This window comes from Marmota marmota, unplaced genomic scaffold, assembly GCF_001458135.2.
Source record: "Marmota marmota marmota unplaced genomic scaffold, marMar, whole genome shotgun sequence".
Lineage (NCBI taxonomy): Eukaryota > Metazoa > Chordata > Mammalia > Rodentia > Sciuridae > Marmota > Marmota marmota.
In genome coordinates, this window is record NW_026000222.1 from 5,563,810 (window position 1) to 5,586,604 (window position 22,795).

The window sequence follows — 22,795 nt, forward strand, 5'->3', positions numbered from 1 at the left end:
CTGCACAGGGTCAGGCCTTGGGGGACTTGCTAAGACAATGTGTGCACGTACCAACATTGTAGGTATTGAGGTCCAAGATTCCTCTGCAAAGAGACCCTAAGGGATTGTCTTCAATAATCTGTGAAGAAACAAGACATAACTCACGGTAGTCGTAACAAGAATAATAAAAAGACAACCGGTTTCCAAAGCACACGGTTTAGCAGACACTGCCTGTGGAATCGTTTAAAATGCGTTTTCATTACAGGACCCGTCCACCAGGAGAGCTAAATAACGAAGCTCGGAGATGAAGGGGACTGAGTGGGGAGCAGGAGCCACAGGTCAGCATTTTCCCCATCCATAAAAACAAGGCCTGTGAATCCTAGAACAGACTTCAAAACACGCCCTAGACCCATTATCTGACAATCCTATGAAATGGGACCCTGTGGCCTATGACACCTCAGCTCGAGAACCCTCTGCAGCTCCCTGGGGCCTATGGAAGCAACAGCTATGCTCTATGATCTTTCCAAGCCCTGGTTGCCCCCACCCCCACCAGCTGGCTCTCCCGGCCACTGCACACCCAAACCATCCAGCGTCCAGCTGAGACAGAGACCATCTTGTTGCCAGGAGAGAGGGCAGACCTGTGAATCCACCTGGTGGTTACACGGCCCCACCAGGCTAACAGTGACTGTAGACAGGAGTGACACAGGACCCACATGGTAAGAGGGCCGCACCTCGGCCTCAGTGGGAGCTCTCACACAGCCCCCTCTTTGCTTAGCCCACCTCCTGCCATTTTGACTTTTCAGGCTCACATTTCCCTTCCTTAAGAAATAAATGCTCTGAGCCCCTACAGTCCTCATCAGGAAGATGTCACCCTTGTGCAGCCACAGTCAAAGTAGCTGTTCCCCTGGGCATAAGGCAGAGGCTGGGGAACAGAAACCCAGCTGGCAAAGTCACACGAGGACCTCTCCCCGACCAGCTGGGCCCACCACACCACTCACATCAAGCCCGCTCTGCACGTCTGGTTGCCCAAGCTCAATGATTTCCATTGGCAAACTGCTTGAAGCAAAGGGCAGAATCCCTGTTTGGCCTCTTTCCCTCCCGTGGGAATTCTCTGCCTATTCAGAGCCTCCAGCTCAACACCGCCTGATTAAAGTAGGACTGGCTTGTCACAGCGAATTCCGCCCATGACAACTTGGGTTCAATTCCAATTTCCATGTCACCCTGTCTTCCCCATTCCAAATCTCAGAAACCACAACCAGCACGTGTCAAATTTCACCCCCTAAGATGGCTCCAGGACTCCCCAAAAGACAGCATAGGCAGGATGATGGATGGCAGGCCTCACCTGCTTTTCCAGTTCCTCAACATCAACTGTTGAAATGTCCTCGACGTAGTTGGACGGGAAGTACTGCTGGATTCTGGTGCCATAGTCTCCCTTCCACCTGGATAAAAGCAGAGGGCATATCAAGAGCATTCGCCCGCGGGTATTAATAATCCATTACCGCTCATTAGATCCCAGCTGCTGGCTGGCTGTGATGGGGAAAAGCGGCAACTGGCCAAGTGACCAGAGGGGGCTGTCATTATGTGACAACAGAGGATTTCAAAGGCAGCTTCTGCCTCCTGTTTTAATCACCAGAGAGTTGCTGGGAGCTCACTGCTCTCCTCGTTGCAACGATGCTGATGTTTGGTCCAAGACACGGAAAGTCAGGCGCTCCTATGCTTCAGTGGAAGTCACAGACCGCCCACCCTCTCTGGCTGGCGCCCACCCCATTTCAGGAAGGGCTGCAAACGTAGACATAAAAACCATACAAAGAATGTTCTGGAGCCAGACAGCCCTGAATGAAATGCCAGCTTCACCACAACTATGTAGAATGGGACAAGTAGTCCCCGTGCCTTCAGCTGAAGCACCGCCCCCACACCCATGTGATACCGAGGACACCTGTGGTCCAGCCAGACCCATCAGACTTTGGTACCGCACATTCTCCCAAGTCTCTTCAGGCGGGCAGGCCTCCCCTTCTAGCTTGGCCATCCTACAGCCAGGGGGCTTGTGCCAACATGGACCTCTGACCATGCCACACGGCCCCTCCTCAAAGCCTCCAGGACCCAGACTCCAGTCTGGCAATCAGAGCCCAGCATAGTATCACCCTGGGACTTGGGGACTCCAGCTTGACGTCTCCAGGCAGCCAGTCTGCCCTGCCATACCACCAGGCCCTTCCTGCACACCTTTCTCCTACTGGACCCTCAGACTCAGCCACCCAGGCTGAGCTCTCCCTGTGCTCCAGGCACCAGCTGTCAGCAGTGGGACCTTGTATCTGCCTCCCTACTATTTGAGACCTTTCTTGATGCTGATCAAATCTCTTCTGTGGTGACAGGAAGCACTTTAAATTTGGGCCTGGACAGGCAGAGTGAAGACGGATGGTACCGATGGCCTAGTGACTGCCAACTCTCAGCCCATTCCACACCCTCCTCCCCTTCATTTCTCCACACCCATCTCAGGTAAAGGCTAGTAAAGGTCACCCTGTATAAGGTGACCACACGCACCATCTTCCTAGGGCTGAGCAGTGCCACCTGCTGCCAGGTATAATTATTAGCAACAGTATTCCCTTCACTCTCAAAAGTATCGCCGTTGGAACATAAATTATTTGGTGCCCCTGCAGGAACTAGTCTGGGAGGATGAAGAAAAGTTGGTCCAACATGGGCAACCCACTAGGTGGCACTATGGCCATCAAGGAGTCAGAAGTGACACCTTGGTGGGCAGCTTACCCACAGCCCCTTGCCAAAGGAACTCACGCCAATCTCTTCATTCATTCCAAAGCCTTGGAATTGGAAAACTGAGTTGGGGTCATTATCTGGGCTGTACCCCCACCTCCACAGAAGTCCATCATCTGCCCACCAGTGAGAACTGGGATTCCCACAGAGGTAAGTTCAGGAGCCTCATGGGGAGCACCCGCAGCCCGAGGAGACCAAACTCTGGCTGTGCCACTCTGAGGGGAGGGATCCCAGCAAAGCTAAGTCCTGCATTGGGAGAGGCAGGTGGACAACACTGTTGACAAGCAGGAGCAGCGGCAGGGACAGAGCCACCAGCAGGGAGGAATAACAGGCGGCTCCAAACCCTCACTCCACAGGGAACTCCACTGTTACCTGGATCTCCAGAATAAAAAGCAGTTAACGACTGGTTTGGAGTGAGGGTTCTCCTGGCTTTAAAACAAGTTTGAAAATCCCTGGACTGAGGTCCCTTGCTCAAGTCCAGAGAGGGGCCTCACTATGTATGAAACTAGAGTGTAGGCCCTATAATCACCCGCTGTGTGACCCTGGACAACTTACTATACTTCTCTGTGCCTCAGTTTCCTCATCCATAAAAAAACAGGTGCCAACAGAACTCACCATCATGTGGACAAATGAGCTTTCAAAGGAAATGCTTACCATAGTGTTTAACACAGTAAGATCCCAACACGAGATTGTGTTGGATTTCTAAGTCAGGTCTCACTATCATGTTGGGAGGAAGAAATGCCAGTCTAATGTAGTGCTAGAATCTCTGCCAGTGCCCCTGGTCATCAGTGAGTTCTTACTGCTCTCAGGTAAGAAACCACTTGCCTGGGGATGTATCATTAGGCAACAAATTTTTCTTCCAAGGTAAAAGAAGAGAAGAGGTAACTAAACCTCAGCAAACCCAGGTTCCCCTGCCCTAAAAAACCTACTTTCCTCAGTTGAGGATGAGGCCATAATACAGAGCACAGGACTAAGCAACAGCCTAGGAATTTGAATTTAACATAACACATGGGCTTGTGTAATGGAAGTGCCTGTTGCTGTGTATCCTTGGGAAGACTCATTGGCCACATTGTGAAGTGGGGACAATATCAGGCACAGCTCCACAGGATCGCAATGAGAATTTGGTTAGACGATGTGTAAAAGCAGTTAGCAGAGTGCTGTTGTGACGGCAGTGATACCCGGTACGTGACGATGTGAACTGTGCAAGATCTGGTAACCGTTAACACCGCGGCTTACCCACTTCCTAGTGGAGGAGCATAGCAGGCCAAAATCGGCCCAGGAGGTCAGACAAGCGGATCAGAGGTCAGCCATCCCTGAGTGGCACCCACCTGCCAAGCATGCCAGCCACCCCCACCAGCCTTACCAGCCCCCGGGCTCCTTGGAGACGTTGTGGATGAGGGCCCCACGGCAGAAGCTCAGCTCGTCACTTCGCTTGGCTTTGTAGTCGTACAGAGCTTTCACGGTTCTCTGAGGCTTTCAGGGAAACAGGAAGGAAAAGGTCAGGCCTGGTGACAGCCGCAGAGAAGAGGCAACATCACTGGCAGCTGTGAGGCTCCTCTTAGGAGCAGAAGGCTTCAGAGGCCAGGATGACAGCGCCACCTGCTGGCCAAAGGGCAGCACTGCAGGGGAGCCAAGGCCCAAATGTCCCCGGGAGGCACTGACAATGGCCTGAGCTGGGTGTGACCCAATATTGCTCAGATTCCTCAACAAGAGAGGACACAACTTTCAGATCACACCACGAGCTCCTCAGAGGATCGCTCTGCCCCAGGTGCCCCCAGAAGTTAAGGACAGTCCCATTTCCGGGCCATCCAGGGCCGCACCGCTGTTCTCACTAGGCGGGTGGCCCTCTAACCAGCCTCTCTCAAGGCCTGACGTTTTACTGGAACAGCTGAGGCGCTGCTCCATGAAACTCATCAGAAGTCAGCTCTTGTTGACAGGAACAAGACAGGACTTAAGATACCATCTTTCTTCAAAGAATTTGCTGGATGCCTGCTGCTTGGCAAGCAGAAGCCCAGACAAAACTACACCCTTGTGGCAAGAAAGTCTTCATGGGCAGAACTGTCGAGTCTGCCTAGATCTAGGGCTTCCCTTTCTCTCACCCAAGGAAAATGGGAACAGGGAGCAGGCAACCCGCTCCTCGAGGCAAACAATGGTGTCGACACGCAGGTTCCAATAATCACTCTACCCCTTCCTAGCTCTACATTTAAGGCTTACTAAGGCTCAGTTTTCCCACCTGTGAAATCAGAATTAAAATTTTACATACCAGGTTTGCTGAGACTATTAAATGAGGTACTGCATGTAATGACAGAAATGACAATCGCCTACCACCCCATCGAGATAGACCTGTTCTAAGCCTGTTTTACCTACGGTGTCTCCTTTAGCTCTCACAACTACCCCAATAGGAAGGTAGAAGTGGTAGTATGCCGGTTTTACAGAAGAGGAAAATGGGGTTCAGAGATGACCTTGGATGATCTGCCCAAGGTCAACAGTGGGTAAGCCCCTGAGCCCAGAACTGGATCAACTAGCGTGGGTTGTTGCCATAGTCCATGATGTTCCATAAAAAAGCAACGAGGGTTCTAGAAACTCAGGACCTCCAAAAAGAGGCCACCCAGACCTCCTGCCTTTCTCTCCTCACTGCAAATGGAGCAGGCTCTACCTGGGCACTCTGCTTCCAGGCAGGTGGAAGGACCAGAGCTGGGCTCAAGGCTCAGTGGGAAGCAGCCTGTGGCAGAGGGAAGTGCCACTTGGCTTTCATGAGGAGGAAGCCTCCAGCCCGCTGGGTGGCAAGAGAGGTCCCGATAAGCTACAGAGAAACCAGCCATTCCCCAGAGGCCCAAGTAGGCACATGACAGGTCAAATGGCTAAGAGCCAGACTGCCCAGGACCAGAGTCCAGCGCCACGCCACCGCTCTCCTGGCAGTTAACCTTGAGGTACCTCAGTTCCCTCCTTTGTAAAATGGGCATCAAAATAAAACCTGCCTCGTGGGGCTGTCGTGAGAGCTAATGGTCTAGCCACTGCCAGTGCCCGGAATGTGGTTACCTAGGGTTATTGATCTGTCCTCCAGTTTCAAGAGCTTACCCAAGAAAAAGAATGCAAAACATGCCGGGAGCCTCTGCGTGAAGCGACTCATTTTAGTATTAACTAGAACAACAAAAACCAGAAATGACTCAGTGGCCACTGATGGGAAAACAGCTAAGTTAGCAGAATCGCCAGAATATTTCACAGCATTAAAAACATTTTTAGGTTAAATTCCAATATAGACATTTTGCTTAAATTGCTCAGCCTACCAGGTTTGACAAAATGGTTGCTAAGAGATGAGCAAATGAAACCTAAGACGGAGCAGCAAGGAGGGTCAACACAAGGCACAGGTGGCACCGGGGGTCACCGCTCCTCTCCTCCACGTGCTTTCTTTCCTTCCATCAGTTTTCCACGTGACAGTAGTAATTTTACTTGGAGGTGCTGATCACAGATGGCAGTTTGGATCAAGTGCTGCATTCAGGGGCTTCTCACGGCTCACACGGTGGAAGAGGAGACTGTCTCTACCCCATGGCTTAGTTGCCAGAGTTTTAAAATTAGGAGATTTCATGTGAAACACACAGATTACTGGCTTGTCCCAAGAAATCCGAAGAGCCGAGCTGCCCGCCCGCAAGGCAATGCCAGCAGCTGCTGTGGGGCAGTGCCCTTGAGGCAGCAAGCGTCCCTCAGAGGACAGCAGGCTCCGTCACCCCTGCCGACCAGCTGACGAAAGGCCAAATGCCAGTCGCCATTCATCACCAAACTTGCACTATTTTGTCACTGTCGCGGAAGATTTAAAAGACTGAAATATTTCTTACGCCCAGACAGCTCCACTCACCCATGTTATCTGCCTGACCTTCACGGACATGTGAGCCGGCAGCCCCTGCCTTAGGAAATCACATTTAAAAGGAAAATGAGAGACTCAGCCCCGCAAAATAAACTCCAAAGTACACCCCGTCAAGGGCAAAGATGAACAGGCCCCTGGCCACTGCTCCAGAGGGCCCCAGTCAAATGTCCAGAACCTGTACGTCGGGCAGAGGGGCGACCGTTCTCATTTCCAAATGTTCTTCAGTGCTAACCAAAGTCTCTGAGGCCAGCTGGTGCAGGATGACCAGCTCCTCAGGACTTCATTACTTGCTCAAGATTTGCATCAGCCAAGGATGAGAAATTTTTAAAAAAGAAAAGGGCAGGGAAGGAAGAGAGGAAAGAAGAAAAAAATCCATCTGTATTTAACAGAGGCCACCAGCAGGCTGCTTCCTAGGCAGGGGCTGCACACCAGCCAAGGGCCAGTCTCCCACACAGAAAACCCACTGTGGCTCTCCCTCCACCTGCTCAAACCACATGTGAGACAAAACCAGAGCGAGGAGGAGCAGGGAGCAAAGGCAGACCTCATGCCCACCTGTTTGGAGGTTCATAAGAGCCAGGTGGGAAGGCAAGATAGCGTCTGCATCGAGGAGGTCAGAGAACCAGACAGAACACACACCACAGGCTCAGTTGGCTAGAAAAACACATTTGAAAGACTTCTAATTGGAAGCCATTTGGCCCAAAGGTGGTTCATCAAACCTCAGAGTTTTAGCAAGGCCCAGATGCATGTGGATGGATTCTATTAACCTTTGCCCTGAAACCAATCATCCTTTCTATTAAAAAAAAAAAAAAAAAAAATGTATGTGTGTGTGTGTGTGTTTGGAGAGAGAGCATGCGCGCCCGCACGCATGCGCACGCCAGGTTTTCCAGAACCTTCTCTGGTCCTGTATAATTGCCATGGGGCAAGCAGGACCTTACCATAGAAGGGTTGATTTCACTTGGGTCCACGTACATCCTGCTGACATCGTAGAGGGAATTTATATCTCTTTCCTGAAAAAAGAGAGCGAGAAGTCAGTGGACGGCACTGCCCCCGGAATAGCCCTTGGACACAGCAAGGGCTACAGATGTCCTGGCACTCACCCGAGGGGAGGGTAGAAATCGCACAGAACTTACTGTGGCTCATGGGTAGAGATGGTTAAAAGCTACAGAGAAGTTCTCCCAAATTTGGGAACCTCCCCCAAATCACAGGGGCCCTGTGCTGGCCTACTGTGTGCCAGGCACTGTGTTTCCCTGTAAAAACATAAACCTGAAGATCCAACTGTGGAGGGAGCTCTTGGCTCATAGAGCCACCAGCATGTCTTCTCCTGTCCTTGAGTTCAAGGAAGGCACACAGAAGCTTGAAATCAGCCACCGAGGAAGGATTTACACCACGGAAACTGGCACACGCTACAAAGCAGGGCCTTCTTCCCAGAGCCTCTGCCGAGTCCCACCTTCCTGCCTCTCTGTTCCCTCTCCCACTCACCCCAGCGGGCTGCCAGCCTCTGTCCATCAGCAGCCTCAGGGACCTGCGGTGGCCACTCCCTCTACCTGGTGTCGCAGCTCCCTTCACACCTCCCAGGCTGACCCACTGGGTTTCAGCTCACATTCTCAGCCACTTCAGTCCACCTCCTCTGACCGCCTGCCGCAGCGCCACCCTCCCCACGCTATCCATCATCACTTGCTTCACTGAAAACATGCCATGACCTCACTGTGCTGGCTCTCTCCCCTCTCCAGAACCTAAGTTTCCCAAGGGCAGGCTTTGCTCCCAGCGTCTACAGCAGTCCCTGGCACAGTCAGGACCGTCCACCTTTTTTCGGCAAATTAATAAACCCTTCCCAGAGGAAGTGAGACAGTAATCACAGCAGATTTACGCTCTGCTCAAAACCCTCCAATGGTCGGAACACAAGCCAGTGACTCACAATGGCCTACCAGGCCCTACCTGGACCGGCCCCACACTGACCCATCCTTATTAAATTCTACCTCTACCTGGGCACACTTGATTCTAGCCATGCCAGCTTCCCCTCTGTGCCTCCAGGCAGGCTCATACCTCAGGACCTTCACACCTGCTGTCCTTTTTTCCCCCAGATACTGCATAGCTCATGCCAGGCCCTTTGAAAACTAAAACCTCCCCCTTAGTATTCTGTATGCTCTTACCCAACTGCCCATCTTTCTCCTGAACATTTATCACTGATGCTTGCTACGTATATTTTCTTATTTATTGTCTGCCTCCTCCAAGCTAGACTGTACGCAGCAGGAGGGCAGGATCTTTGTGTTCCTTTTGGATCCTCAGACTTGCAGCAGCTGCAGACACACAGTAAGTACTCAAAGTTATGCCAAAGGAATGAACAAAATCACAAGCTGGCCACCTACCATGTTGTAGCGCTCCAGCAGCTCAGGGGTCACAGGGTAGCGCAGGCGCATCTTCCGGTACAGCGCGTGCTTCTCATAGTAATTAACAAGTTCCACGAGGCTCTCGAAGTAGGCAGAGGTCCCCAGCACAAAGTGCCGGCCGTCCCGGTTGATGCGACAGTGCTTCACCTTGCCCCTGGCCCTAGGGGAAGGGGGAACCATGTGGAGTTGGCACACCAAGATTCTGATGGCCATACACTCGCTGTATAGGCCCTGCCCACTAGAAACCACCTGGGCATCCACCCTGAGGGGACTGGGTCAATAAACAGTGGCCGCCCTCCTACAGAACACAAGACTGCACTGGAAACGACAGTGTGGGTCTTTCTGCACCAGATCTGGCTCGCTGTCCATCACAGGCTTGACTGTGGAAACCCCCAAGGTGTCCAGACCAGGGGTCGGCGCCCAAAGACCCGGGGGCCAAGTCTGACTCACTGTGTGTTTTTGTAAATAAAGTTTTATTGAAATATTTACCATTCATTTGTTTATCTACTGTGCACAGCCACGCTCTCCCTAGAACAGCAGGGCTGAATGGCTGCCAGACAGACCACGTGGCCTGCAAAGCCTCGAGAAAATTGCTGATGCCCACTCTAGACCTCTGGGACTAGAGTGAATCCAAATGTGGCCCAATAAGGTAACTTCGGAATTACTTTTCAAAAAGGAAATGGGTTTTCTGTTTTTTCATGCATTTGAAAAAAGAGGGGAAAAAAAAATCCAAACAGAACACTCTTCAGTCTCATTAGCTCTTCTAAGAAAAGAAACATTTTGAAAAATAAAATTTTGATCTTAAATTTACAGCCAAGAAGATCTTATAAAAACAAATGGGTTTGTTTTTTTTTTTGTTTTTGTTTTTGTTTTTTTTAAGTCTACCCTGATGTGCTCACCAAGGAGGTGATAAAGTGTAAGGTGACAGATATGTAGTCACCCTGAGTTTGCTGCCACCCAAGGAATATATGAACCAAAACATCACGATCTCATAAACAGGTACAAATATTATGTGCCAATCAAAAACTCTTAAATTTTTTTAAAGTCTATTCTAAATAGACAAAGCAATTTTGAGCAGAAATAACAAAGCTGCACTTCACACTCTTTGACTTCAAAACATACGCCAGCTCTTGTCATCAAGACAGGATGGTGCCGGCAGAGAAGCAGAGCCCTAGACCAGCGGAACAAAATAGCCCAAAAGTAAGACCAGGCACTTATGGGGAATCGATTTTCAGAAGAGAGGCCAAGGACACACAATACAAAAGGAACAGTTTCTTCAATCAACGGTGTTGAGAAAACTGGAATCCAACACGCAGAAGAATGAAATAATCACCCCAAACAGACTTGAATGTCAGATCTGAAGCTGTAAAACTACCAGAAGGAAACATAAGGGAAAGCCCAGGGCACTAGTTTGGACACTGATATTTTATATACAACTCTAAAAGCACAGGCAACAAAAGGAAAAACCAGACAAATAAGGAAACATTTGCAACCTGAACATCCAATAAAGTGTTAGTATCCGAAATACATAAGAAACTCAAATAACTCAATGATGACAAACTGATTTTTAAAAGGGCAAAGTATCTGAATAAATATTTCTCAAAAGACATATAAATGGCCAACAGGTATACGGAAATGTCCAGCATCACTAAAAATGTAAATTAAAACCACAAGAACATCAATATTAGCTCACACCTGTTAGAAAAGCTATTACCAAGAAAAGATGAAAGCGAAGTCCTCTCTGGACCTCTGTCTCCTCACTGGTAATACCTGTCCCTGCCCATCACAGGCTGCAGTGAAGGGCTCATTCAGATGGGACCTCGGAGGCCACCCAGTTCAGGGACAGTCAGGAACTCAGTGGATGGCATGACGTCACCATGAGCACAGAGCTCAAGGAAACCTGAGGCTGGGAGGTGGCAGGCCAGCATGACGCCTGGGGTCTGAACACCAACCCTCTCCCCCATCACTGGTGGGAGGGGAACTGGGGGTGGAACTAGAGAATCACAGTCCTGGAGATGGCTGGGTGGCAGATGCTGAGGGGCTCAGGCCAGAGCTATGACATCACACATCTAGGCTGTCTGGGTTCAAACCCCAGGCCCCTGCTGCATGCTTCTACAAATACTTACCCTCCCTGTGCCTCAGTTTCCACCTTGGAGAAACAGGGTAATGCCAATGCCACAAAGAGCTGGCACAGAACGTAGGCAGTGTCTGGGACACACTAGCACATGTGGCGCTTGCTGTTATCCTAATCATCAATGCTGCTGAAGCTGGGGAGAGAACCCCATCACGCAGGTCTCTTCCAGAAGCTCCCTCTTGTGTCCCATGCCTGCCCTTCCTTACCTCCCCCTGCCACGCCTACCTGAAGGTGATGGCATAGGAGTCGGTCCCCTCCCGCCGTCTCCGGATGAGGAAGGCTCCGTCACGGGGAATCCTCATCAGCATGTCCTCTGCTTCTCCACGGCTCAGCCTGTCATAGTACCAGCTGTGCCCAGGACACAGAAAAGAGCCAGGTGAGGGCCTCTGGGATGCTGAGCTGGCCACCCACAAGGGATGAAATAATGGGCTCCAGGAAGTCCTGGAATTTGTCCCTAGAAACAGCCATGGGAATCACACTGGCACTTCCCTGGCCATCCGCAGCTCTGAGGACAGTAATTTTTTAAAAGAACACTGGAAGACTGAATGGGTTGGCCCGAAGGACAGAAGAATAAACCCAATGATCTTCACCACCCATCCAGCCCAGTCTAAAAGGCCAGCCTCAACAAGTGGGGCAGAAACCATAGCAGGTCTCAGGAAATCTGAGCAGAGCGCACAGGGGGTTCTGGGGAGACTTTGCTTGGGTCTTGGTTATTTTATCATATGTGAAATATCAAGTTTTAAAAGGCGACCCAAATGAAAACAGACAGGAAAGGTTAAAAAAAAAAAAAAAACCTTAAGTTATTCTTCTTCCTCAGAAATAGAATTCTGCTTAAAAGTTATTTACACACTGTGTTGGCCTTTTGCAAGACATAACTTGAGACTCACTTTGCTAAATAAAGAAATGAGGGAAATACCCTTACCATCATTTGCCTTTCCTGTTCAGTGTCAGAGTGAGCTTTGACAGGACAAAGGACATCATTGGGCCAAATTTCACCTCTAGAACGAAGTCCAAGACCTCAGGACTAGCATAGAAAGGAAAGCGAAGGAAGGAGACAGCGGGGGAGGGGAGGAGACAGAGAGGGCCAACGCCATGGCCAGCCGCCTGGCACCTAGTGGTTCAGAATTCTCGTGGTCCCTGGGACAGGCACAGCCCCCTGGCTGGCTGCTCCGACCTATGGACCCGCCCCGGGGCCTCCCACCCGCCGGGGACCTACGGCTTGGACTCGTGCGGGTTGGGGTTGGGCACGGGGTCGGTGAGCCGCAGCTCGAACTCGGCGCAGCGCAGGTGCGACTCGCGGTAGTGCTGGACGAGCGCGTAGATGCTGTCGAAGGTGAGGTTGTCGGTCAGGTAGTACTTGAGGACCCCGCCCTCGGTGGTGGAGCGGATCCGGCAGTGCTGCACGCGGCCCGACCGCCTGCGGNCCAGGCACTTATGGGGAATCGATTTTCAGAAGAGAGGCCAAGGACACACAATACAAAAGGAACAGTTTCTTCAATCAACGGTGTTGAGAAAACTGGAATCCAACACGCAGAAGAATGAAATAATCACCCCAAACAGACTTGAATGTCAGATCTGAAGCTGTAAAACTACCAGAAGGACAGGGTGTAGTCGTTGGGGAAGGTCTCGCTCTCGCGCACCAGGAAGGTGCCGTCCTTGCCGCCGCTCTCGGCGCAGTACTCCTGCAGCAGCTTCTCGGCGCTCGTCCTTCTCTCCACCTTCTTGTGGAACCATTTCTCCCCGAAGTGCAGCTCCGTGGGGGGCGTGTCCTGGCCCGCAAAGAAGAGGGGGTGCTTAGGATGGCTCCCGCTGCCCTCCCCTGCCTTCTCCTCGCAGCTCCCATCTGCGCTGGCCTCTTGGAGTCCTGAGACATGGGGTCAAAGGTCCCCAGTAAAGGCCTCGATTCTGCTCTACAGGAAGTTGAGAGCCACACTCTGGGGAGTATGGGGTACGGCCAACAGCTGGACACGGCCAGAAAGGCCAGGGGACACCGCAAGAGAGAGTATCCAAATGTCCATGCACTCCCTGGCCAGCGAGGGCCACCATCTAAGCCAATTGGGTCCTGGAGACAGCAGGAAAGAGTCTTGAATCTTACTGGTTAAGCCCCTGGGCCAGCCAGCCAATCAGAGAAGAGCCAGCAAGGCTCTGGTACCCAAAGAGGAAGCTCGGAGGGATGAGGATCCTGAGCCCATCCAACATCGGGATAAAAGACCACATGGCACCAGGGCCCAGCAAGAAGGCAGTCCAGGGGAGTCGACAGGAGCAGCGGGGTCTCCGCCTACCTGGGGCAGTTCATCCTCCACAGTCTGTTCAATGTCGTCACTGAAGGACAGCTTGGCATCCGCAATGGCGCAGTAGTGCCGAGTCCATTTCTAGAGGGCAAAGTTGGCATCAGTCCCCCAAGGTCTCCACCCCGTCAACTCTGGGGCCCAGGGCCCTCCCCGCAGGGCACCTCTCCAGCATTCACTGGGGATTCCCCCTTCCAGGTTCAGACATTTATGGTGCTTTCGATGATTCTGTTCCCCTCTGAGACATTTCTTTTTTAAGACATCTATTTTTTACTTATTTTATCATTCTCGGGACTTTTTAAATCAGTGTGTCTAGGAGTAGATACGACTTAATGTCAAATTTTCTCCTGCATATTTAATTTGCAGCCTTTCATGATGGATGGGATTATTTCATGCCCCACATGACTATCTTTTCCTGTCGCGTCTACTTTAAGATTTTTCTGGATTTTTCAGCCAGTGAGTCTAAAGATATTTTCTGCAACATTTAATTATGACTTTTTATTTACCATAAATTTTAACCACCTTTATGTTTATTTCTAGAAATGTAAGAACAGATACATAAAAATACACCCAAATGGATTTGCCTATTAGGTTAAAGGACACGAGAAGAGGCCCTAACAGTTTTAAATGCCTTACTCACACAAAAAATAAGATTTCTAGTGGAACTATTCCAGCTTGGAGGACAACTAAATATAGTGCCATGGGGAACAGAGAAAGGACGTCAGCAGACAGACTTGTAAAGCTGAAATAAGGTAAGTTAGCTAACAGTATTATACCATTGTTAATTTCCTGGTTCTGATCATTATACTGTACAGGGTTGTGCAGAAGCTCATATTTGGAGAAACTGGGTGAAGGATATATGGGAGTTTTTCAACTACTGTGTAAATACATATTACATTTAATATAAAAGTATTTCAAAATAAGACAAAAATGCAAATGGAAAAGTTTAATTGGCTTAAAATGGGAACAAGATAGGCACAATTTCAGAGTCCCCCAGTGGGGCTCTAAGAAGGGTGCAGAAAGCCACATCCACAGTGCACATGGGGAGGGACCCAGGCCCACCTGGTCGATGGAATCCCACATGTACAGTTCACCCTGCTGCTTGCGCTCTTCTTTCTTGTCCTCCACATTGACATCAACGTCACCTCGAGGGCCCAGCTTCTTATGCTGAAGGAAAAGAAATTCACACAGTCTCTCTCAAAACCCATGTTGAAAATCTGGAACCCGCGAGAACTCCTCCCCATCAGCCAGCCAGCTACCGCCACCTGCATCCTCCTGCCTCAGAGCTTTGGCTCTGTCTGTTCCGCTGCCTGGTCATCTCCCACTGCATTCAGCTCTGTCCTCGGGGCTTTGTCCTTAGAGGGGCCGTGCCTACCACTCGGTCCAAAAACAGGCCACACCACCTTCCCATCCCTGCCACCCTCCAACCCCAGTCCTGCTCTGTTTTTCTCATATTCTTGGCCCCAAGGACATCTGCTTGTCTTTAGTCTGTTTTTTGTGTGTGTGTGTGTGTGTGTGTGAGAATATAAGCCCTTGAGGCAGAGATTCTGTTCTGCTTCCTGTTGAGTTGTGTGCTAGAACAGCACTTAGAGATAGTAAGTACTCAACAAATGCACAGAGAACAGTCACTACCTCATGTGCTCAGGTGAGCCAGGAACAGAGAGGAGCAAATGAGCCAGGCCCCCTGAAGCCCCACCTGCCAGATGCTGAGGGAGCCCTGGACCCCTGCCAGCCAGACCCCCATGCACCTGGTCTGCCTTCACCATGCAGGGAGTGTTTCAGTGACAACCGCCCGAGGAGCCCGTGGCGTTGACCCAACAGTCCCAGTGCACTGACACTCTTACCCACAGGACACCAATATCCCCTCATCCGGTGGGCTTGATGAAAGCCCCCTCACACTGTCCAGTCTCTCTCTGTTGGCAGATCTGTCCCCCACAATACCAGACCTCCTACAACAGAGGGACTGTGCCCAATGTTTGTTGGTGACCCAGTGACAATTTAGGGAATGTGCCATGTGCTGGCATGGCCATACCCTCACATTTGTTATTTCCCCCATCTGGAAGGGTATCCCCCCTTCCCTGCCTATTGCTGTAGTTTGAATGTTTGGGTCCCCCCCCCCAATTTATATGTTGAAACCTAATCATAATGTGATGGTATCAGGAGGTGGGCCCTTGGGAGGAGTAAGATCCCGGGGTAAAGATGGCATGAATGGGATTAGTGCCCTCCTAGGAGGTCCCAGAGAGCTGCCCTGCCCCTGCCACCACATGAGCACAGCAAGAAGTTGGCAGTCTACACCCAGAAGAGGGCCTTTGCAGTGCTACCCTGACCTCAAACTTCCCAGCCTCCAAAACAGTGAGTGGGAAGTTAATTTGTTGATAGACACTCAGCATATGATACTGGTTACAGCAGCCCAAACAAGTGCCAAGGTGGACCAAGGGACCTGGTGAAGACCTGTCCATCCTTCCCTGTGGCCTTGCTAGTTGTCTACAAAATCCATCTCCCTCCTAACAGCTGCCAGGTACAGCATTCAGATTCTGCCCCCATTGGATGGTCATGCACAGAGTTCACATGCACTGACCATGAAAGGAAGAGCCATGGACAACAGACAGCTCTTGCTCACAGGAAATGCTCTGCCCCAGAGGCCCAGCATGCCGCCCTGAGTGAGCTGGACTCAGACATGCCAAGCCTCAGCTCCCCCACAAACGAGGACCAGGCTCCTGGGCAGACTGTCCTCATTTTTGTGCTGTGGGGAAAACTACAGATCCCATTCTCAGAATGTTAACAATGCATACAATTTTAAGGGAAGCCAATTATACTGAAATACAATTATTAAAATATTAAATAAAAAATAATTCAATATAGTAATAGGCATGCTTCCTCATTAGCATCTTAAATAAGATGCACAGGCAGATCTAATCACCTCCATAATTCCCACATGGTAACAAACACAATGTTATTTTGAGATATCTGCAATAACTGAATGTGATATGAAAGTATCTGTGCCTTCTGCTGGTGACAAAGCCCAGGTGGCCTGCTGCTGACACTCACAATGGAAGGAAGCCCCGAGCTTTACAGACCGGTTCCAAAAAGAAGATGCAGCGTTTCCCACTCAAGTTCATTTGCCCTCCCCCATCCTAGCCAGGGGCTCTTCGGGATCTGTAGGGCCCTAGCTAAACCCCTTGGGAGATGGGAGAGTAGGTGGTGAGGGTCTTGGGTCACCTTGCAGGCTGGAGCTCAAAGCTCCTAGAACATTCTCCTTCAAATGAATAAGAAATGGTTTCAAATACTCTAAGCCATTGCTTCTGGTCTCCATCCTATTAATACCCCAATGTTCCCTTGGCATCACTAGGCCCAGGACCGTCGTCCCACAGTATCCACCTCCTTCACAGGCCTGGGGACTGGATGATTGGAACAGCTCCTGGGGTCACTTGGAGAGGGGCGTGGTGCCAAAGAACAAATGAGCAATCACAGATTCCTATTAGACCAATCACCAATCAGTGCGTGGAGAGCACCTGCGCGGGACGTAGCCGCAATTGCTAGTGCACCAAGGCGAAGGAGATAGGTTCTACATTACCCCTGAAACCCAGGGGGACACAGAGGCACCTCGAGGGTAAGTGGCCTTCCCAAGGCCATGAAGTTGGTAAGGACAGCAGCACCTGGAGCAAGGCGGCCTACCTTGATGATGATCTTCTCCCGCAGCTGGCTGGGCGACGGCAGCTGGTCGGCACTGGCCTCCGTGGGCTTTGTCAGCAGCTGGTCGCCAAACACCTCCTTGAAGACCTTGGCCATGTGGCGCTGCTGCTCCACGCAGCAGTGCTCCTCGATGGACAGGATCAAAGGGAAGCTGCAGCAGTAGGGCAGGGTCAGTTCAGGAGCGGGGCGGGCACCTCCACGGCTGCCCCACACGGACCCATGACGCCTGCGCCCTGGCTCAGCCGAGGAGGTGGACACCGCGCCAGAACTCAGGCCCTGCTGACCCCAGAGCAATCATCAGCCACTTTCCTATGTTCATTGTGTCTAGGTACAAACTACAGCAACTTTTCTCGGTGCTTTTCTTTTAACTTATGCACATCTTTAAATTTAAAAAAATAAAAATAAAAAAGCCCCTGAAGTTTTAGCTTCTAACCTACAAAAGAGGTGAAAACACAGTACAATGAGTACTCATGTGTCAACTAGAGACCCCAGTGTTAGCATTTTCCTGGGTGCACCTGCTTATCCTATTTATTTTTTCCAATAAAGTGTAATTGTTTTGTTATGTTCATTTATCACACGTATGTGCATTGTATGCACGTGTATATACTGATATATTATTTGTGTATGTGTGCATCATGCACATTTTGTGTGTGCAGGTACAGCTGAATCTCATTGTCTGTGGGTGCCATGGTCCATGAGTCACTGCCAACACTGACCTGAGCCATCTGCTCCTCAGGGGAAAGACTGGCTTAGAATCTTTCAAGCCTTTGGTCACATTTTTATCAACTGTTAATTTGAAGACCTTTTTTAATGAGCTTCTGTTTGAAGACACCTCATTCAGTATATCCTGCTGACTCATTAACAGAACTAGAAGTTGTGCTTGAAGGCAGCTGATCTAGCACATGGATTTTCGGGCACATCACAGCCTTCTCGTTCTCAGGAACCCCACCCAGCACTTCTGCCCTGTGCTTCGGGCCACTTCAAAAGGTGAAGTCACCAGCCAAAGTTCAATAATATGAAAAACATGGCATGAGAGAGACGACCAAAAGGACACTTGTTTGCATTTCAAGGACTGAAAACAAGAAGGCAAAGCATCTCTGCATCTGAGCTGGGCACATGCGCATCAGATGACTCAAATTTCCCACCACTGTCACATGCCCAGAAATGACCTCAAAAGTGCTTTGCAATTTGGAGTTAGAAATAAATTTTAGAATACAGAAGCCACCAATAAGAACTGATTTTATATGTGTATGTATCATTTGAACAAGTATATCTATGCCTATATATGATTTGTAATGTGCCCAAGGTACATACATGCACACATTTACATTTTTTCCTGAGCCATTTGAAAGGAGGCTCAGAAATCCCCCCACCTATATCTGCTAAGAACCAGGCCACTCTCCTGCCTGCCCACACCACCATTACTGAACTCAGGAAATTATCATTAATTCAATATCACTGAATAGATAGTGCATACTCAAATTTCCCCAACTAGCAAAGAAATGTAATATATAGCTAGGTTCTTTCCATCTAGAATCCATCTGAGGTTTGTGCAATGCATTTATTATGAAGCAAAACTATTTCGAAGGCAGGTGTGTCTCTACCATAAATAGGAAGCCACAGCACCAGTGGAAAGCAGAGTACACGTGGAAGGGGGGGGCTTTAAAATAAAATCATTTAGCCATGTTTCACCTCAAGACAATCCCGGGAAACACAGATTTAAGCCCCCATCCTGGTCCACACAGCCGAGCTTCCAGAACAAAGAAGACACAGAAAACTCCATTGGGAGCCAACTCTGAATGCAATGGATGCTGCTTATAATCTTTTTAAAAATCCTTCTTAATATGAACACTCATCCATTTTACCACAAAACAATGTATTTGACTATAGGGTCCAGCCTTGCAGGTCCCCTTTTTGGCCACAAAGCCCTCCCCCAGCTATGAGCAAGGCCATGCCCTGTGACTGCACAGCCACTCCCAGCCACAAGCACTGTGAAATCACAGCATTCTCCCCAAGAAGTCTGCTATGGCATGAAGGCTGAATGTCCCCAAAGGCTTGGTCCCCAGGTGGCAGATCAGAGGTGGAAACCTTTAAGAAATGGGGCCTAGTGGGAAGTCCTTAGGTCTCAGGAGTGAGCCCTTGAAGGGGACTGTGGGACCCTGGCCTCCTCTTCTTCCTCTTTGCTCCCTGGCTCACCATGTAAGTGGTCTTGTTCTGCCATGAAGTGCTGCCTCACTACAGCCCAAGACAACGGGGCCACTTATGGCCTGGAACCTCCAAAACTTGAGCCAAAATAACCCTTTTCCCTTTATAATTTCATTATCTCGGATATCTTGTTACAGTGACAAAAAGCTAATAGAGTCTGATTGATTTCACCATCTCTGTTAACTCGGGGTCCTTCATGGCTTCACAGACAGTGGAAGTCAGCACAAGCAAGGGCTGAGGCTCTTGGGAGAGAGGCCGAAATGCAGACTGTGTGTGCACTGATTTGAAGGTTTCCTACTGTTGGGAGTCGCCCCAGCTCCAAAGACTAACTTCCCCATCCCCCCCAGAAGAGCTGTCCAATGGTGAGCCCTGCTGGCTCACATGATCCTGACCCACTAATCAGACTAGCCCTGCTGGCTCACATGATCCTTACCCACCAATCAGACTAGCCCTGCTGGCTCACATGATCCTTACCCACCAATCAGAAAGCACACCATGCCAACTGTCAAACCCTTCAACCATTAAACTGTCATAACTGTCAAACCACCCCCGGCTCTATAAATATGCAGAGCTGTTCCTCAATGAACGGGCATTTTCTCCAACAGCAAGCCTTAATCGTTCTTTCACCTACCAGGTAGGAAAAAACACTCAGACACAGTGCGAGGACTGGGTAGATATCACCGTGTCTAGTCTTCACTGCCGCCCTGTGAGGTACGCGTAATTATCACCTCTGTTTTTAAGATGTGGGAACCACAGCAGTGAACGGTGAGTGCCTATCAGGTTGCTAATGAACAGAGCGGGATTCAGACTCCGAGAGAGATCCCAGCGTCCCTTCTCATGGTGCTGTTACCTGCCAGGAACGTCAAAGAGAGCATCACGCCACTGAGGCCACCGTGGACCTCTCACCAGCCCCTGGTAGTGACTTTGGCCAAGAGGAGGTGCAGACCCACAGTGTTTGGGGAAGGAGGGGGTGGGCAGTTCAGTGTGTGTGTCTGTCTGTCCCACACGAGCCACTTTCCCTTAAAGGCAACTGGCCAGCTGACCTGGAGGCAACGAAGGCGTGGTCTTTGATGGCCTGGACGACGTCATCAAACTTGATCTTGGTGGTCCGCGTCCAGCCGTGGTAGATGATGGGCTTCCCGTCAGGCCCGTCCCAGCAGTCCACTATGGGAGAAACAGGGCAGCTCAGCAGCAGCCATCCGGGCCAAGGGCAGCAAGGTCAGGGCTGCTCCCACAGCAGCCCAGGGACCAGGACTCCAAGGAGCACCCCCAGGCACACAGGGATTCACCGTGTACCTGGGGTTACCCGCCCACTCATATAACCCAATGCTTCTCCAAAGAGAAATAGTCCCAACGCCTCTTTTTACTAAGCTCTCCACAGTGTGTCTGCTTTTCCCGCGTCCCCTGGGGAAGCCTTGCTTGCCTCTCGGCCAGTGAAGTAACAGAGGGCATGAAAAGACCGTCAAAGGTTCAGGTGAAATATTCAAACAGAAGCAGACTATGGAGGTGAGTGACCCCCAAATTTTCAACCCTCTCCTCACGTAAGCTAAGAGCTTCTGACTTATTTTTTCACATTTGCTTTTTGGGAGAATCTATAGAATAATTACTACTAAACTTTATACCATGGTGAGTGTTTTTGGTAACACTGGAATCTGAACCCCTGGTTTATGCCTTCTTCCAGCCAAATCCACTGCTATGCTGTCCCAAACACAGCAGTGTTAGAGGCTTGGTCCCAGAGTTGAGGGGAGTGCTAATCAGAGGGGACAGGGCCTTTAGGAGGTGTGGCCTAGGGGGAGGTTTTCAGGTCACTGAGGGCATATCCTTGAAGGGGACTGTGGGACACAAGCCCCTCCCTCCTCCTAGCACATGATGTGAGAGGGTTTGCTCCACCATGCTTTCCCTCCATGATGGGCTTCATCTGAGCTGTGAACCAAAATAAACCTTTTGTCTTTATAATTATGACAGGCCTTTTGCGACAGTAAGCAGAAGCTGACTAATACATCTGCCTAGGAACCTTTGAGATTAAGTGAGGCTGGAAGGGAGAAAGCCAGACAGATGACAAAAAGGCAGCACAGAAATAAGGCCTCTGCCATCAGCCCAGCCATGGAGACCCTGCTTGTCCTTTCCATAAATGCTCACGAATGCCCCAATAGTGGTGAGACGCGGTGCCTGGGCACACGGGAACCAGTGCTAGAAGTAGAGGGCATTGACTTGCCTTCTCTTAAAAGCAGGGGGTGGCCCAGCCTCCCACTCTTTTGGGACACTCTCTGGGTACCCAAAGCATTCTGGGCGAGGCTTGAGTAGTCATTCCTTGACTCGGGGACAGACGGGTGTCTTCCAGGGAAAGGTCCTTGCCACTTCCCTCACTATAGGTACTCCTGGCACCAGGCCTCCCTCGGCCTGTCCTGCTTGTCTCTGATTCAACCCTTTAAACCCAAAAAGCTCCAAGCAGCTAGAGAGGCAGTGGCCCCAGTGGCTGTGCCACTTCCTCCAGGACGGGCTACTCACATTCGATGCAGCGGCAGCCCATGCGCAGGCAGCGAATGTACGCTTCCGGGGATGACTCGCTGCGCAGCTGGTCACCTGTGAGGTACCTGAGACAGGAGAGTGGGTGGCCATGAGGGGAGGGAGCACGCAGGGCAGCCATGCACCTCAAGGTGTCCCCTGGGAACATCGGAGCCCTAGTCCCCACAGCTCTAAGTTCTCCCTGTCTAGAAATGCCTGAACCAAGGCCTGGTCAGACACACAGTCCCAGAGCTGCACTGGTCACTAGCTTAGACATAGGCCACCTGCCAGAAGTGAATGATGGCCCCTGGCAACCCAGAGCCTGGGATGGCGTGTTCTTTCTAGAACTTGGTCAAAGGGTTTCGGGAGTGAGAAAGAGCAGATGATAAATCAAGGCCCCACGGCCGCCCACTGGGCCTGGCTGTCAGCAGTGCTGGCCCTCAGCATGCTCTCAGTGCTGCAGGCGACACAGAGTAGGTGCCCAGCAGCAGCTGGTGGCCTTCATTGCTGTGAGCCACGCCCACCAAATGTCCACAGGGACACTCATACACTCCTCACCGCGGCCACCCACGTGTCAAGGGACTGTGTCCCTTCACTGTCTCCTCCTACGTCTGGGAAAACCCACTGACAAGAATGAACAGGGCAGGGAAGACAGAACCATGGAGTCGATTTGCCCCTGAAATACTTCACTCTGAGATACTCAGAGGATGACGTACCCACAGGCCTTTTCTCAGTACCCCCCACCACCTGCAGTGACACTTGAGAGAGCACAGCCTACCACCTTTCTTTTCTCTCTCTGCACCCACCAGGGACAGGGCCTGGCCCAGAGCAGACACTCCATAAATACCAGTCAACGGCCAACTGAATTGCTTTGCTATGTCCACTGAGACGCACAACTTGCAAAAAGGCAGGTTTGCCGACTTAGGGTTTAGGGCCATCGACAAAGGATTATTACTCCAACACCAACTTGGAGAGG

The 22,795-nt window shown here is 50.6% G+C and overlaps 1 protein-coding gene across 2 annotated transcripts in view; it reads right to left on the reverse strand.

The window, feature by feature from the left end:
* The window catches only part of Plcg2 (phospholipase C gamma 2), a 133,663-nt gene that overhangs the window by 31,594 nt on the left and 79,274 nt on the right, over positions 1-22,795 (reverse strand). For both annotated transcript variants that reach the window (XM_015496022.2, XM_048792541.1), the window contains 13 exons: positions 21,823-21,908; positions 20,358-20,478; positions 17,092-17,260; positions 14,479-14,583; positions 13,411-13,500; positions 12,722-12,897; positions 12,345-12,545; positions 11,354-11,476; positions 8,974-9,154; positions 7,543-7,614; positions 4,109-4,218; positions 1,322-1,418; positions 52-118 (listed from right to left, as the gene is read on the reverse strand). In XM_015496022.2, coding sequence (XP_015351508.1) covers positions 52-118; positions 1,322-1,418; positions 4,109-4,218; positions 7,543-7,614; positions 8,974-9,154; positions 11,354-11,476; positions 12,345-12,545; positions 12,722-12,897; positions 13,411-13,500; positions 14,479-14,583; positions 17,092-17,260; positions 20,358-20,478; positions 21,823-21,908 — 1,598 coding nt within the window. The remainder of the gene's footprint in view (positions 1-51; positions 119-1,321; positions 1,419-4,108; positions 4,219-7,542; positions 7,615-8,973; positions 9,155-11,353; positions 11,477-12,344; positions 12,546-12,721; positions 12,898-13,410; positions 13,501-14,478; positions 14,584-17,091; positions 17,261-20,357; positions 20,479-21,822; positions 21,909-22,795) is intronic.